Below are 18,180 nucleotides of genomic sequence, written 5' to 3' on the forward strand. Positions count from 1 at the left end.
AGGCAAAGGGGATGGGAAATTAATTCATACAAATGTGAAGTGATGCATTTTGCGAAGATAAAGCAGACCAGGACAATACGCAGTGAATGGCAAGACCCTGTTGAGTATTTTAGAACAGCTTGGACCACAGAATGCATGTACATAGTTTAGAGTGTAAGACATAAGAGCAGAATTAGGCTATTTGGCTCATTGAGTCTGCTCTGCCATTCAGCCATTGCTGATCCTTTCTTTCCTCTCCTCAGCCCCACTCCCGGCCTTCTCCCATAACCTTTGATGCCATATCCTATCAAGAAACTATCAATCTCTGCCTTGTACACCCAGTGATCTGGCCTCCACAGCTACCTGTGGTAACAAATTCCCCATTTCACCACCCTCTGGCTAAAGAAATTTCTCCACATCTCTGTTTTAAATGGATGCCCCCTCTATCCTGAGGCTGTGCCCTCTTGTCCTAGACTCTCTGACCATAGGACATAGTAACATAAGTAGGCCATTTGGCCCATCGAGTCTGCTCTGCCATTCAATCATGGGCTGATCCAATTCTTCCAGTCATCCCCACTCCCCTGCCTTCTCCCCGTACCCTTTGATGCCCTGGCTAATCAAGAACCTTTTTATCTCTGCCTTAAATGCACCCACTGACTTGGCCTCCACAGCCGCTCATGGCAACAAGTTCTACAGATTTACCACACTCTGACTGAAATAATTTCTCCGCATCTCTGTTCTAAATGGACGTCCTTTCAATCCTGAAGTCCTGCCCTCTTGCCCTAGGGTTCCCTACCATGGGAAATAACTTTGCCCTATCTAATCTGTTCAGACCTTTTAACATTTGGAATGTTTCTATGCGATCCCCACTCATTCTCCTGAACTCCAGGGAATAAGCCCAAGAGCTGCCAGACGTTCCTCATACGGTAACCCTTTCATTCCTGGAATCATTCTCGTGAATCTTCTCTGAACCCTCTCCAATGTCAGTATATCCTTTCTAAAATAAGGAGCCCAAAACTGCACACAATACTCCATGTGGTCTCACGAGTGCCTTATAGAGCCTCAACATCACATCCCTGCTCTTGTATTCTATACCTCTAGAAATGAATGCCAACATTGCATTCACCTTCTTCACAATGGACTCAACCTGGAGGTTAACCTTTAGCGTACCTTGCACAAGGAATCCCAATTCCCTTTGCATCTCTGCACTTTGAATTCTCTCCCCATCTACGTTTGTAAATAACAGATGGGGAGCCGGTTTATTTCTTCCACCAAAATGCATGACCATACACCTTCCAAAATTGTATTTCATTTGCTATTTCTTTGCCCATTCTCCTAAACTATCTAAATCTCTCTGCAGGCTCTCTGTTTCCTCAACACTACCCACTCCTCCATCTATCTTTGTATCTTCGGCAAATTTAGCCACAAATTCATTAATCCCATAGTCCAAACCATTGATATACATCATATAAACCATTGATATACATCGTACACCGGCCCCTGTGGAACTCCTCTGGTAACTGGCAGCCAGCCAGAATAGGATCCTTTTGTTCCCACTCTCTGTTTCTGCTGACCAGCCAATGCTCCACCCATGCTGGTAACTTCACAGTAATTCCATGGGCTCTTACCAGCCTCATTGTTAAAGGCCTTCTGAAAATCCAAGTACACCACGTCTACGGCATCTACTTTGTCTACCCTGCTTGTAATTTCCTCAAAGAATTGAAGTAGGTTTGTCAGGATTTTCTTTTCAGAAAACCATGCTGGCTTTGGTCTATCTTGTCATGTGCTTCCAGGTACTAAGTAATCTCATCCCTAACAATCGATTTCAATAACTTCCCAACCACTGATGTTAGGCTAACAGGTCTATAGTTTCCTTTCTGCTACCTCCCACCCTTCTCAGATAGCGGTGTAACATTTGTAATTTTCCAATCATCTGGTACAATGCCAGAATCTATTGATTCTTGAAAGGTCATCATTAATGCCTCCGCAACCTCTCCAGCTATTTCCTTCAGAACCCGAGGGTGCACTCCATCAGGTCCAGGACATTTCTCCACCCTCAGACGATTAAGCTTCCTGAGCACCTTCTCAGTCATAATTTTCACTGCACAAATTTCACTTCCCTGAATGTCTGGTATACTGCATACATCTTCCACTGTAAAGACTAATGCAAAATACGCGTTCAGTTCCTCTGCCTTCTTTGCATCTCTCATTACAATATCTCCAGCGTCATTTTCTATTGGTCCTATATCTACCCTCAACTCTGTTTTATCCTTTATATACTTAAGAAAGCTTTTAGTATCTTCTTGGATATTAGTCGGCCACTTCCTTTCATAATTCATCTTTTCCTTTTTAATGACTTCCTTAGTTTCCTTCTGCAAGTTTTTAAAAGCTTCCCAATCCTCTAATCTTCCCACTGTCTTCCTCTCTTTTGCTTTTATTTTGGCTCTGACTTCACTTGTCAGCCACGGTAGTGTCCTTCTTCCCTTTGAAAATTTCTTCTTATTTGGAATGTATCTTTCTTGCACTTCCCTCATTTTTGCAGAAACTCCATCCATTGTTGCTCTGCTGTCCTTCCTGCAGATGTCCCTTTCCTGTCAACTTCAGCCAGTTTCGCTCTCATGCCATTGTATTTTCTTTATTCCACTGAAATACCAACATATTGAATTTAAATTTCAGTGTGAGCTTGATCATATTGTGATCACTGTTCCCAAGGGGTTCCTTAACCTTAAGCTCTTTTATCACCTCTGGATCATTGGACAACACCCAATCTAGTGGGCTCAACAACAAGCTGTTCTAAAAAGCCATCCCTTAAACATTCTACAGATTATCTCTTGAGATCCAGTACAGACCTTGTTTTCCCAATCCACTTTCATGTTAAAATCCCCAACGATTATCATGACATTGCCTTTCTGACACGCCTTTTCTATCTGTTGCTGTAATTTGTAATTGACATCCGGGCTGCTGTTTGGAGGCGTGTACATAACTGCCATTAAGGTCCTTTTACCCTTGCCATTTCTTAACTCAACCCATAGAGACTGTACACCTTCTAATCCTATGTCATCTCTTTCTAATGATTTAATATTATTTCTTACACACATAGCTACACCACCCCCTCTGCCTACTAATCTATCTTTCCAATGCACCGTATATCCTTGGACATTCAGCTCCCAATGGCAACCAAGTTTCAGAGATGGCCACGTCATATTTTCCAATCTGTAGCGGAATTTCAAGATCATCCATTTTATTCCTTATGCTGTGTGCATTCAAATATAACACTCTTAGTCCAGTATTTGTTGCTTTCTGTTTGAGCTGCACCACACCTCTATTTCCCTGTAACTCATGCCGTTGGCTGTAATTAAGCCTCATCTCCTGCCTGTTTTTTCTATAATCTCTGTTGCACGCTATTTCTGATATATTTTTGTCTTCCCCTTCCTCAACCCTATCACTCTGGTTCCCATCCCCTGCCAAATTAGTTTAAACCCTCCCTAACAGCTCTATTAAATGTGCCCGCTAGGATATTGGACCCCTTTGGGTTCAGGTGTAAGCTGTCCCTTTAGTACAGGTCATACCTCCCCCAGAAGAGGCCCTGATGATCCAAGAATCTAAAGCCCTGCCCCCGACACCAGTCTCTCAGCCACACATTAATACGCCTGATCATGCTATTCTTGCATTCGTTTAGTGCCCCTTATCTAAGAAAAGATGTGGTATTGGAGAGGGTCCAGAGGAGGTTCATGAGAATGATTCTAGGAATGAAAGCGAAACAATGGATGTTGTCTGCAAGGAATTAGCAAGGCCTTTGGCAAAGTTCCACATGGGAAGTTGGTCAAGAAAGTTCAGACACTTGGCATTCAGGATAAGGTAGTTGAGATAGGATAAGATAGGATATTGGCTTTGTAGGAGAAGCCAGAGAGTGGCAATAGATAATTGCTTCTCTGACTAGAGGCCTGCAACTAATGGTGTGCCACAGGGATTGGTGCTGGCTCTGTTTTTTGTCATCTATATGAACAATTTGGATGACACTGTCAGAAAATTTGTGGATAATACAAAGACTCCTGGTGTCGTGGACAATGAGGAAGCTATCAAAGCTTGCAGTGGGATCTAGACTAGCTGAAAATGAGCTGCAAAATGGCAGATGGAATTTAATGCAAACAAGTATGAGGTGTTGCACTTTGTGAGGACAAACCAGAGTAGGATTTATAGACTGAGGAGTATGGTAGAACAGAGGGATCTGGGAATACAGATCCATAACTCCATGAAAGTGGCATCACAGTTAGATGGGGTCATAAAGAGACCATTTGACACCTTGGCCTTCATAAATCAAAGTACTTAGTGTAGGAGTTGGGGTGTTGTATTGAAGTTGTATAAGTTGTGAGGCCTAAATTGGAGTATTATGTGCAGTTCTGATTATATATCTACAGGAAAGCTGTAAATAAGGTTGAAGGAGTGCATAGAAAATTTACAGGGATGTTGCTGGCAGTTGAGGACCTGAGTTATAGGAAAGGTTGAATAAGTTCGGACTTTATTCCCTAAAGCATAGGAGATTAAGGGGAGATTTGATGAAGGTATGCAAAATTATGAGGGATATAGATAAGGTAAATACAAGCAGGCTTTTTCAGCTGAGTTTGGACAAGAACTAGAGGTCATATTTTAAGGATGAAAGGTTAAATGTTTAAGGGGAACAGGAAGGAAAACTTCTTCACTTAAAGGGTGGTGAAGGTGTAAAGGGGCTGCCAACAAAAGTGTTGTATGTGGGTTCGATTTCAGCAAGAGACATTTCAATAGTTATATTGATGGGAGGTGTACAGAGGGCTATGGTCCAGCTGTAGTTTGATGGGACTAGGCAGATTAATAGTATGGCATGGACTATATGGGCCAAATGGCCTTTTAAGTACTGTAGTGACCTATGACTTTATGGCTCTACACCCAACTCAAACAGCATTTATAAATTTACCGGTGACACAGCTGTCATTGCAGAATTTTAGAGCCATACAGGAGTGAGATGGGTTGAGTGCAATAACATTAAGATCAAGAAATTGATGTGGACTTCAGAAAGGGGAAGTCAAGAAAACACACACCAGTCCTCATTGTGCAGGGTGAGCAGCTTCAAGTTCCTGGGCATCAACATCTCAGGGGAGGTATTCTGGGCCCAGCATACTGATGCTATCATGAAGAAGGCATGCTAGTGTCTGTACTTTATTGGGAGATTGAGAAGATTTTGTATGTCACCAAAGACTGGGAAATTTTTATATTACTATACCATGGAGAGCATTCTGACTGGTTGCATCATCACCTGGTATGCTGGCTTCAATGCATAGGATCAGCAGAGGACATGTCTGAAGAAGTCAGCACCTATCATTAAGGATCTTCACCATTCACCACATTGCTCATCTCATTGCTACGATCAGGGAGGAGGTACAGGACCTGAAGACTCATACTCAAAGTTTTAGGAACAGCTTCTTGTCCTCTTCCATAGATTTCTGAATGGTCCATGAACCCATAAACACTGTTTTGTTCTCTTTTTGCAATATCTTATTTTTATATTTCTTATGATAACTTATAGTAATTTTATGTATTGTTCTATACCGCTGCCACAAAACAACAAATTTCACATGTCAGTGATAACAAAGCTGATTCTAATTTTCTGGCATTTCACCCATGACGAATCATGATGCAAGTATCTCAGCCAGGATTCATAATGCCTTAATATATCAGAGCAGAATTAGGCCATTTGGCCCATCACGTCTGCTCTGCCATTTCAACTTGGCTGATCCAATTTTCCTCTCAGCCTCCACAGCATTTCCCTTCATGCCCTGACCAACCATGAATCTCTCAACCTCATCCTTAAATATACATAAAGATTTGGCCTCCACAGCTGCTTGTGGGAACAAATTCCACACTCTCTGGCTAAAGAAATTCCTCCTCATCCCTGTACTAAAAGAGCATCCCTCTATTCTGAGGAGTTTCCTCTGGTCTTAGAGACTGCCACCATAGGAAACATCTTCTCCACATCCAATCTTATCAAGGCCTTTCACCATTCGATACGTTTCAATGACATCCCCTCTCATTCTTCTGAATTCCAGTGAATAAATGCCCAGGGCCAACAAACACAAGCCATTTAATCCTGTAATCATTTTTGTTCTGGTTTTTTCCTCTCTAACTTATCAGAGTTTTCTTGGATCTACCTGATCAGGTTCTAGAAATTTATTTACCTTCATGCACTTTAGTTCATTGAGCACCTCCTTTACTGTAATGTGTGCTTTTCCCAAAATTTTCCCATTAACTTTCCTCGTTCCAAAGTCTTTGTCTTCCACCATCGTAAAAAAAAACAGATGAGAAATATTCATTGAGGACCTTAATGATTTGCTATGGTTCCACACATAGATATACACTTTTGTCTCTCAGGTACTCTATTCTCTCTCTGGTTACGCTTTTGTCTTTAATATACTGTAAAAATCTATTTGTGTTCTTAATCTTCTCTGCCAAAGCTGTCTCATGCCCCCGTATCTTGATTTCCTTCTTGACACTCTTGCATTCCCTATACACCTCCAAAGTTTCACTTAATTCTGTGTGACCTCTACCCAATCCAGGTCTCATTTTTTCAAGCCACTGTCTTAATATCTCTTGTCATATTTTGTCAACCTTGCCCATCACTCCACTAGGAACATGCAGAACTTGAGCTCTCACTCCCATATGCTGCAGGTCCCCTTGCTCATAAACAACCTAATCCTTTGCAAGTTCCTGTCTCATACCAGCAAATTTTGTGTTGCTCCAATTTCAAACCTGAACTTGTGGAAAAATTCTGCTCCTTTCTATAACTATTTAATTAACAAATAGAACTAACCGAAGTGCTCCTCCAATATTATCTCAGTCTCTTTCCCCACATTATTACCCAAGAGGAGGTTGACCTTTGCCCTTTCCCTAGCTAGCCCTTCTATATATTACCCAAGGAAACTTCTGAACACTCTGAACAAATTCAGCCCCATGAAAGCTCTTAACATTACGGCAGTCCCAAACAGCCTACATATATAATATTTTCTAATTTTCATTGACTATTTTGTGGCCTGTAGTACACACCAATAAGGGATCGGCCCTTTGTATTTCTCATAGTTGTCCCTTAACTACGTTTCTGTAATGACTATAACATCCCAGTCCTTTGTAGCTTTCCCTGTTCTGAGTTTCTCTGCCTTACCTGTCAGGCCTCTTGTACTAAAATAAATGAAATTTAATCCATTAGTTTTATCTTGCAACTTGCATGCCCCTGACTGTCTTGTGTATTCAGCTTGCTGTCGCTGACCTGTATCACTGTCAAGCCTCTCATTTGCCTGCCTGCTGCTGAGACTCCCTCTCTCCTGCCAAACTATTTTAAACCCTCCGTGGTTTTACTAGCAAATCTGCCTGTTATGATGTTGCTCACTGAAAGTTCAGATGCCACAATCCATCTTCCATACATAATCTGTGCTCCAGAAGAAATTCCATTAGCCCAAAAATCTGTATCTCTATGACCTGTACCAATTTTTCAGTTATGCAATCATCTGTCATCTTAACCTCGCTGCACATGATAAAAAAAATCATAGGCAACTAGAAGTAAAAGTACATGGCTCCCTAAAAGTGGCATTGCAGCTATACCTGGTCATGAATAAAGCTGTTTTGCATCATCAGTCAGGGCACTGAGTACGGAAGTTGGGCGGTTATGATGCTATTGTAACAAGACATCAGTAATGACAAATTTGGATTATTCTGTTCGGTTTTGGTAATACTGGTATAGAAAAGATACCATTAAGCTGGAAAACATGAAGAAAGGATTTACAAGGTTGTTTGCCAGAACTCATGGAACTTGATCAAGTTGGTACCTTTTTCTTTGGATCACTGGGAAATGAGAGATGATCATACAGTAAATCACTGAAAGATTATTTCGGCAGAGCAGAATAGTTTCTGGGTAATTTTAATAAAATGTTGATTATTCAATTGATATGTGCAATAATCTAATGATTAAAATAAAACTTATGCTTTATGTTTTTCAATTCTAGGTAACCAAGAATGATTTTGCAACATTTGATTTTATGCTTTGCATGGATGAAAGCAATTTGAGGTGAGTCAAATAATATTTTCTGCAACTGATGTAGTTTGAAACAGGTTTGACACCTGTCATTTTAAATTATTTCCAGGCATAATATGATTTAGCCTTTGTGTACATCAATTATCTTTCTTTATGAATCACAACAGGTACATAACCATTAGTTATAGTTTCCTTGCAATACTATATCTCAACAGTAGAATTTCCTTATCTGGAAATTAGTTTAAAGTTTTCCTTAAAATCATTTCAAAACTTATAAATAGAAGTGTGAGGGAGTGAAAGGGATTATTGTTCATGTGGAGCTTTATGAATAATTTAGATGTTTAAAAAATTATAATCTCTAGAGTCTAGATCCTCTCTCAAAACCTATTTTCATTGTTCATATGCTGGTATTTGGCTTCTTGTTGGGTAGAACTCCTATTACTACTCCATTCTGGTTTCTTAAATGGTGCAATTTTTTTTTTCATGTAAAATTGTACAGTATGTTGCCCAAGTTTTCCAACAGAATGAAAATCACATGTTATGCCCAATTGTAAAGTGCTAAAAATTGAACTTTTATTTGGCTGTTTTTCCTCTTTATGCAGACAATGTGGGGAAAAATAGTTACACACCTGGTGGTTTTCCCAATTACTTGATATTTTCACTTCGGTACAATAGAATGGATTGTTTGCAATTGATAAATGAATATATATATTAGATGAATATATATGTATTGGCCATTTGGCCCTTGAGCTTACTTTGTAATTCAATAAGATCACTGATCTAATTCTAGCCCCAATTTTGCAAAGTTCCCACTCCAGTAACCCCTCGTCTTATTATGAAATATTGAATGATGCTGCTTCCACTGCCTTGAGGAACAGAATTGCAAAATCTTCCAACCGTCAGAAAAAAAAATTCACCTCATCTCTATCTTAAATGAGTGGTCGCTTTTCTTATTCTTTTTAATATGTATTGTTTCTGTTTTTTGCACAAGTTTTAATCTGTTCGGTGTACGTATACTGTAATTGATTTACATTATTATTATTTTTCTTCTGTGTTGTGTATTGCATTGAACTGCTACTGCTAAGTTAACAAATTTCACAACACATGCTGGTGATAATAAATCCGATTCTGATTTAAGCTGTGATCCCTGGTTCAAGGTTCTCAAGCAGGTAGAAAACATCCTGCCAAAACCCCTATAGATCTAATATACGTTTCAATCAAGTTCACTCTTTTAAAATCCAATGGATACAAGCCCAGGCTTTCCAACCTGTGGTCTAAAGACAGACAGCACATTTTTGGTATTGATCTAGTAAACCTTATGTGAACTGCTTGCAACACATTAGCAGTGTTCATTAAATAAGGCAATATTGTATACATTTCTCTGGATGTGGTCTCACTAGTGCCCCTTACAACGAAAGAGTAAATTCTTAATGTCTGTATTTAATCCCAGCAATCAACAATAATGTCTATTAATTTTTTTATTATTATAAGCTGAATCTAGAGTTTTTCAAATCTTGCAAGTAGATCCATCTGCATTTTAGATCTTTGCAATCACTTACCCTTTCGGTCATGTATGCCGTTTTATTTCTTTTGTCAAAATGATCAATTTCACTTTGGGCTCATTTGCCAACTCTGCCTTCTCACTTATTTTAATCCTGTTATGGTTGGTTGGTTGTTTGTCCATCGTTGACGTCGATGAGGACCTCGACACCATTATGATGGTGTCAAGACTAGTGCGTGATTTGGATTTAAGTGAGGGAGAGTTGCGCAGCGTCAGCCTCACTCTCTCTTCCCAATTCTCATCTGGATCCAGTGGCAAGACAGAGTCTAGACGGCTGGAGATGGGACTAGGCGCAGTGGATGACCGGGACGTCTTCTGTGTCTTGTCGTGCTCTACACATTCCACAATGCTTGCAGAGACCGCCTTCTTGACCATTGGACCTTCCATAGGTCTCGTCCGCTCAGTCCGCCGGAGTCTGTCTTCACATGCTGGGATAGACAATTCCCTATCTCACCGAGGGTTTGAGACCCGTCGGCTACCCTCACCTGGTTTAGCCGGCTTGTCGAAGCCGTTGCCCGGGGTGTGGCCGCTGCCGCATGCAAACAGCTACGGGGAGCCACAGGTGAGAGCTGAGTGCCAGGTGGGGACCAAAGATGGACTAACTGCCCTGAAAAGGACGCGACATGTTCCCCCACCAGAGATGCTACCCCTCCCTGACACCCCATACACCCCAATCCTGTTATACACTCCTTATATTTACAAACATCCTTTCCTTGTCATCTGCAAATTTAGCAGTTATATCTTTACTCCTTCATCTAAGTCATTTATATGAAGTTAAAGTCCCAGTCTTTTGGTAATGCACATGTTAAATTTTGTCAACCAAAAAAAAGGCAAGTTTTGCCAATGTTCATTTTGTTGTTTGCCAGCCAACATTCTATCCATGCTATTTCCTGTACCACAAGGTTTTATTTCCATCATTAGCACCCTATCAAATCCCTTTCGGCAATCCAACTGTGAAAAGTTTTCCTTTATCTACAGCACTCATTAAATCCAAAAAAAGTCATATTCCCTTTATATAAAGCTCTTTTGCATTTGCCTGATTATCTTGATTATTTTGAAGTGTCCTAATATTATATCTTAGAGCCAAAGATCCAAGAGGTTATACAGCAAAGCCCCCTCGGCCCACAATACCTATATCAATCCCATTTACCAGTACTTGATCCATAGGCTTCCATGTCTTGGCAACTCAAGTGCTCATTCAGATACTACTTGTATGTGAGAAGCACCACTGTTACCTTGGGCTATGTGTTCTAGTTTACCACCACCAGCTTGTTAAAAACAATCCTTCCTCAGATCCCGTCTGCACTTTTCCTCCTCACCATATACTTGGGCCCTCTGGATTTAGACGTCGCAATGATGGAGATTGGTTTCTCACTGTCCACACAACTATGGTTCCAATGAGGAAGCGTTTGTCACTATGTACATCTCTCATAATTTTGTAAAATACTGAGGTCTTTTCCTTGGTCTCCTCTGCTCCAGTGAAAACAAACCCAAACTATCCATCGCATCTCATAACTAAAGCATTACATCCCAGGTAACATCTTGCTGAAACTCCTTTTCATCTTCATCAGTACAATCATGTTCTTCCAGAACTGCAAGCCTATATTCATTCCTCTGTGATCTGATCAAGATGTTATAAAATTGTATGAGTTATATGAGGGCCTCTGCTACTAATTAGGGTTTAACCTAATATGGCAGGATGGTGGGAATCCAGGCAGAAAGCCAGAGACCAAAGCAAAAATTAGAAATGAAAAAGTCAGAATGAAGCACAGGAAAGTCAAATGCAAAACACACAAAGGTTACTAGATTCGAAAAGGACAATGAGTGTAAGGACATTATCTGAATGCCCGTAGTATTTGAAACAAGGTCAGTGAATTAGTGGAACAAATTAGTACAAAGAGGCATTATTGCGAAAATGTGGTTGCAGCATGGAGATGATTAGGAATTAAATGTTCAAGGGAATCTTAGTGATACAGAAGGATAGGCAGGAAGGTACGGAAAGTGGAGTGCTCTTAAATCTGAAATCAGGGTGATAGTAAGAGATGATAATTCAAATTCAAGATTGGTTAGTGTTATTTTCAGTACACTTGTGTAAAGGAGGACCAAATAATGGTTACTCCCGATCCATTGCAACATAAAAAACAATAAGATAAAAACACAGAAAAGTCTCGAGAGTAGAATGTTGAGTCTTTATGGGTAGAAATTAGGAGTAGTTGAGGGGAAAAAAAAATCAGTGGTGGGAGTTGTCTGTAGGTTGAAAGAATACAGAAAAAATTTGTAAGTATGTTGCCGGGATTGGAGGAAAGGTTGAGTTGTAAGGAAATGTTGAATAGGTTAAGACTTTATTACTTGGAACATAGAAGATTGGGGGAGACTTGATAGAGGTATACAAAATTATGACGGATGTTGATAGGGTAAATGCAAGCAGGCATTTTTCACTGAGTTTGGATGGGACTACAACTAGATGTCATGGGTTAAGGGTAAAAGGCGTAATTTTTAACATGAAGGGAAACTTCTTCACTCAGAGGGTCATGAGAGTGTGGAATGAGCTACCAGCAGAAGTGGTGCATACAAGCTTGATTTGAACATTTAAGAGAATTTTGGGTAGGTACATGGGCGGCAGGGATATGGAAGGGGTGTGGTCTGGGTGCGGGGTCGATGAAACTGGACAGTTTAAGTAGTTCAGCATGGACTAGATGGGCCAGAGGGCCTGTTTCTGTGCTGTACTTTTTTATTTTTATGACTATGACTCTAAAAGAAGCAAATGCTCAGAGTAGTGAATCTTTAGAAGTTTAGTGATACATTCTCTGTGCAAATTGTAAATAGTAGAAATGTGAAACTATAGCTCACCTTTAGTCATGCTTAATATTATTTTACAGTCATGCCAGTTACTAAATTATCTGTTTAGTACCAATGCAAAATGGAGAGCATTGTACTGAACTTGCTTCCAAAAGAGATGCTGAGCTAACGTGAATGCTAATTTGAGTAGAGTATCAAAGTCTAATATTTTTATTTCAGATAGTTAGATGTATATGCCATTACTCAAGTATTATCAGTATTTTTCTCTTTTTTCAGCAATTAAATCATAGATTATAAATTTATATATTATTATCTTTAAATTGCTACTAATATTTTCAGAATGCCTTTCTTAATGTCACATATTAAATAAGTAAATGATTTACTTGAAAGAATTTCTATCTTTAATGTATTTCTCTCCTCTGACCTAATTATGGATTTATTTAAAATTGCATCCTTCCGATATCAAAGTTTCTATCAGTTTTGTTTTACTATTTGTTAAGCGGTATACAGAATTCCATGTGGAGGAACTTAGTTACTGTTGTGATTATCATTAAAATGATTCAAAATTTGTGGAAGAAATCTAGCTCTTGTTTGATAAATTTGCAGGTCTTTAAAATCAATGGCTGGAAAAGTAAACAATCCAAAGTCAAACATAAAATTACTTGGATCATTTGATCCACAAAAGAAGCATATTATACAAGATCCTTATTATGTAAGTAAAACATTCAAATTATTTTTTGTGCATATAAAATTTACATTGTTCAAAGCTTTAATTGGAGTCATATTTATTCTTCGACCCCATCTTGTGTCTGTTTGGAGATTTTGTTTTATCCTTCTTTTTGCTTCTTATTCCAGGGAAATGAATCAGATTTTGAAGAAGTGTACCAGCAGTGTTTAAGGTGTTGCACAGCATTCCTGGAGACTACTACTTAATTATGTTCAAGGGGAGTTATTTTTATCATGTATTAAAACAAATGATATCTGTTCAGTACGGATTTACCAACATCATTGATTTCAGATTTCCAGATCTAGTTACTGGAAATTAAATTAAATATTTAAAATTATTAGCTATATACATTTCAATGTTCCTGTTTTCTTTGTAGTGAGTAGACAAACGTATTCATCCACGCAAATTTTAAAACTGAAAAAATCTCATTAAAACTTGCATTTGATGGTCTTCATGATTTTTTAATGAGGGTAATTTCACGGAAGTATGGTATGGAGCTACGAAATTAATAATATGGTTGAGAGTTTAAGTATGTTTAAGAAAGGGTGATTAATTGCTAAGCACATTAAATTTATTCTGTATTGATGTTGCTCAACTAATTCCTTTCCAATCTTTAAAAATACATTTCAGCCTGAATGACTTGAATGCTAGAAATTTTCTCATGCCACAAAACATGTAAAGAATTACTATTTACAATTATCCATTTAATGCTGTTCTTTGAGAGATAAAACTACTTTGGTTAAATAAAAACTTGAATTTATATAGCACATTTATAATTGTTAGCAATGTTAAACACCTTAAAATGATGTATTTGTAAAATTTGCCTCTGGTCTATGGGATGTTAACATGAGAGTTTGGAAGTTTATCTTGAAGAAGGAACAACCTGGAGCTTGGATAACAGAAGGCTTATCCAACAGCCCAATCAGTAGCAGGAGCAGGCCACAGCGACGAGGTTTCTCGTAGGTTGGTGACGCTTGTTTAAAAGGGGAGTTTTCCAGGCATTCAGGCTCACTTCGATGGCCCCATCAGTGGCAGGAGCAGGCCACAGCGACGAGGTTTCTCGCAGGTTGGTGACGCTTGTTTAAAAGGGGAGTTTTCCAGGCATTCAGGCTCATTTCGATGGCCCAGTCAGTGGCAGGAGCAGGCCACAGCGGAGAGGTTTCTCACAGGGCGATGACGCTGGTTTAAAATTACAGAAGGGCCAAGTGGGGTGACTATTGTTGGGAGTAGGCCAGAGCTGAGAGTAGGAGTGTCAAGCTTTAGCTCAGAGGAAGCGTTGGCTCTGGTTAAGATTCCCTTTTTTCTCTCTCTTACTGGCTGTTGTATGTTCTTCATTCCGGAGGTTGGAGTCCCAGGAAACCCAGAGTCTTCCAGGGAATTGCTTCTGCGTAAAGGTCATCCAGCTGCAGCTCCTTGAAGACAGTGTTAGGAATCTGGAACAGCAGCTGCATGACCTTCAGCTTATACAGGAGAGTGAGGAGATCATCAATCAGAGTTACAAGGAAGTAGTCACCCCAAAGTTGCAGAAGGCAAGTAGCTGGATGACTGTCAGGAGAAATGGAAATGTGAATAGGCAGTTAACACAGAGCACCCTGTGGCCATTTCCCTAAATAATAAGTATACTGTTTTGTATATTGTTATGGGGGATACCTCCCAGGGGAATGCCACAGAGACCAGGTTACTGACACTGAGCATTGGTCCATGGTGTAGAAGGGAAGGAGGAAGAAGAGAAGACCGGTAGTGATAGGGGACTCAATAGTCAGGGGAACAGACAGGAGATTCTGTGGATGTGAACGGAACACTCAAATAGTATGTCGTCTCCCAGGTGCCAGGGTCAGAGACATCTCAGATCGTGTCCACAACATTTTGAAGAAGAGGGAGAGCAGCCAGATGTCTTGGTACTTACTGATACCAATGGCATAGGAAGGAAAAGCAGAGTTCCTGAAAAGAAAATTGAGAGAGCTAGATGGAAAGCTGAGAAGCAGGACCTTCAGGTAGTAATTTCTGGATTGCAGCCTTTGCCACGCGCCAATGAGGGAAGAGGGTAATTTGGCAGATTAATGCGTGGTTGAGAAGCTGGTGCAGGGGACAGAGCTTCAGGTTCTTGGATCATTGGGATCTCTTTGGGGAAGGTATGACCTGTTTAAAAGTGATGGGTTGCACCTGAACCCAAGGGTACCCAATATTCTTGTGAGCAGATTTATTGGAGCAGTTGGGGAGGATTTAAACTAATTTGGCAGGTGGGTGGGAACCAGAGAGAAGAAACTCAGGACAGATGGTAAAAGGTAGTGTGCAGTCAGAATGTCAGGAAGAGCAGGCAGATGATAGGACGCAATTGCAGCCAGCGCAGTGAGTATCAGTGCATTAGGGATGCAGAATCAAAAAGGGTAGGCAATACAGTACTCAAAGTGTTCTCTCTCAGTGCATAGAGTATAAGAAATAAGGTGGATGATCTTGTTGCACTATTACAGATTGTCAGGTATGATGTTGTGACCATCACTGAATCATGGCTGAAGGATGGCTGTAATTGGGAGCTAAATGTCCAAGGTTACCTGTTGTATCGGAGGGATAGGAAGATAGGTGAGGGGGTGGCATGGCTCTGTCAGTAAGGAATGGCATCAATTTGGTAGAAAGATGTGACATAGGATCGGAAGATATTGAATCGTGGGTTGAGTTAAGAAACTGCAAAGGTAAAATGACCTTGATGTCAGTTATATACAGGCCTCCCAACGGGAGCTGGGATGTGGACCACAGACTACGAAGGGAAATAGAAAAGGTGTGTCAAAAGGGCAATGTTATAAGAGTCATGGGAAATTTCAACATGCTGGTGGATTGGGAAAATCAGATCGGAAATGGATCTCAAGAGAGTGAGTTTGTCATTGAGCCTACTAGGGGATCAGCTATACTGGTCTGGGTGTTATGTAATGAACCAGAGGTGATTAGGGGGCTTAAGGTAAAAGGTCCCTTAGGAGGCAGTTATGTAGAAGTTGAGAGTAAATACATGGAAATGACAGATACAGCCAAAATGTTTAGCAAAATGGTTGGAAGTCTGCATCCCATCTCACCATGTAGAAGTGGCTTGCTGTTTAGGGCCCTCAACACAAGTGAGGGAGGAAGTGTAGGACCAGGTGTTACAACTCTGGTAGTTACAGGTGCCTAGGGAGAGGGGAGAATGGAAGAGCAGGATTAAGTGGACTAGGTAGTCGTGGAGTGATCTCTGCAGGGAGGGGAGGGGGACATGCGGTTGGTGGTGGGATCCTGGTGCAGGTTAAGAAAATTGTAAGAAATGATATGTTAGATATGTAGGCTGGTACGGTGGTAGGTGAGGACCATGGGAACTTCATCCCAGTTCGCCCTTGGGAGTGGAGGCATGGGGGAAGAGTAGAAGTGTGAGAAATAAAGGAGATGCGATTGAAGGTTCCATCGGTCACAATGGGAGGTTAAGGAGCTCTGTTTGCTTACAAAAAAGATCATCTTAGATGTCCTGTAGTGGAAGGCCTGCTGAAATCAGATATGTCACATCTTCGTTGGACGTCTTTACTACATTTGCAGTGGCTATCTGGATCCTACATTTGCCAGCAGTTTTAATTTTCTTTCCCACACTGACATGTCTAACCTCAGACTTCTGCACTGATAATCGCAAATTAGAGGAAAAGCACTTTATATTTTGCCTGGGTGGGACTACATCCTGGTGGTATAAACACTGAATTCTCCAATTTCTAGTAACAGTCTTCACCTTCCATCTTCCACTGTCACCCTTTTCTCCCTTTTGAACAATCTGCTCGTGACCATGCCTCATTCCATTCCTCCACACTTCCCACCTGCCCATCATCTGCACACTTTCTCCACGGTTACCCCTCCTCCAGTACTTCCCTCTGACCTCCCCACCTCACTTCCTTTATTTCAAGCTCCACTTGCCTGTCCTCTTAGAAATTATCATCTTCTAGCCCTTTGTCACTTCCACCTATCATCCCCCCAGTTTCTGGTGCCAGATCCACTGTCCACTCCCTTATCTGCCTATCAACTATTTCACCTGGATCTTCCCATCACCTCAAAGTAAATTCATGATCAAAGTACATATATGTCACCATATACTTATTGAGATTTTATTTTCTTGCAGGCATTCACAGTTTAAAAAAAGAGAAAATACAATAGAAAAACTACACAAAGACATATACTGACAAACAACCAAAGTGCAAATAAAAAAATAAGTTAATAATATTGAGAACATGAGTTGTAGAGGCTTTGAAAAAGACTCCATGGGTTGTGAAATCGCAAACATGAGGAAATCTGCAGATGCTGGAAATTCAAGCAACACACACAAAAAATGCTGATGAACACAGCAGGCCAGGCAGCATCTACTTGAAGAGGTACAGTCGATGTTTCTTGCTGAGACCCTTCGTCAGGACTGACTGAAAGAAGCAATAGTAAGAGATTTGGAAGTGGAAGGGGACCCTTACTATCTCTTTCCGTTAGTCCCTAAACATCGACTGTACCTCTTCCTGTAGATGCTGCCTGGCCTGCTGCGTTCACCAGCATTTTTTGGGTGTGTTGGTTGTGAAATCAGTTCAGCTTTGAGGTAAGTGAAGTTATCCATGCTGGTTTAGGTGCTTGATGTTCCTGAGCCTGATGGTGTGGGAACTACAGCTCCTATACCTCCCTCTTAATGGCTGCAGTGAGAAAAGAATCTGGCCTGATCTGGAAGTAGGATAATAATTGATAACCTATTATATGTCCATTGACTTCATTAGTCATTAAGTTACACTTCCTGAATTGTGCCTTCTCTATCATGGAGGACAGAGTCCTTGACTTAATTAATTTCCTGCACCTCACATTGACCTTTAATGAATCTCCTGACCTTTTTTTTGTAGGAATCTCATCCAATCTCCATTGCATCTGTTAACACTAAAGGCATTTTACAAACCAGTGCTTTGGATATTCCCTTTTCAAGACACCCTTGCAGGAGATATGTACTTTGATCTTCTTTATTCCATTTTTTTTATCACATTACTTTCCTTCCAGTGGGTTCACTCCACTTGCCATGACTTCAGTTTTCAG

The 18,180-nt window shown here is 40.4% G+C and overlaps 1 protein-coding gene across 5 annotated transcripts in view; it reads left to right on the plus strand.

Annotated features, from left to right (window-relative positions):
- Positions 1-13,572, plus strand: part of acp1 (acid phosphatase 1) — a 42,482-nt gene extending 28,910 nt beyond the window's left edge. For all 5 annotated transcript variants that reach the window (XM_072251149.1, XM_072251148.1, XM_072251147.1 and 2 more), the window contains 3 exons: positions 8,007-8,068; positions 13,002-13,107; positions 13,251-13,572. In XM_072251149.1, the coding sequence (XP_072107250.1) occupies positions 8,007-8,068; positions 13,002-13,107; positions 13,251-13,328 (246 nt within the window). In that variant the 3' untranslated portion in view covers positions 13,329-13,572. The remainder of the gene's footprint in view (positions 1-8,006; positions 8,069-13,001; positions 13,108-13,250) is intronic.
- Positions 13,573-18,180: the final 4,608 nt, after the last annotated feature.

Source organism: Mobula birostris, chromosome 2, assembly GCF_030028105.1.
Source record: "Mobula birostris isolate sMobBir1 chromosome 2, sMobBir1.hap1, whole genome shotgun sequence".
Lineage (NCBI taxonomy): Eukaryota > Metazoa > Chordata > Chondrichthyes > Myliobatiformes > Myliobatidae > Mobula > Mobula birostris.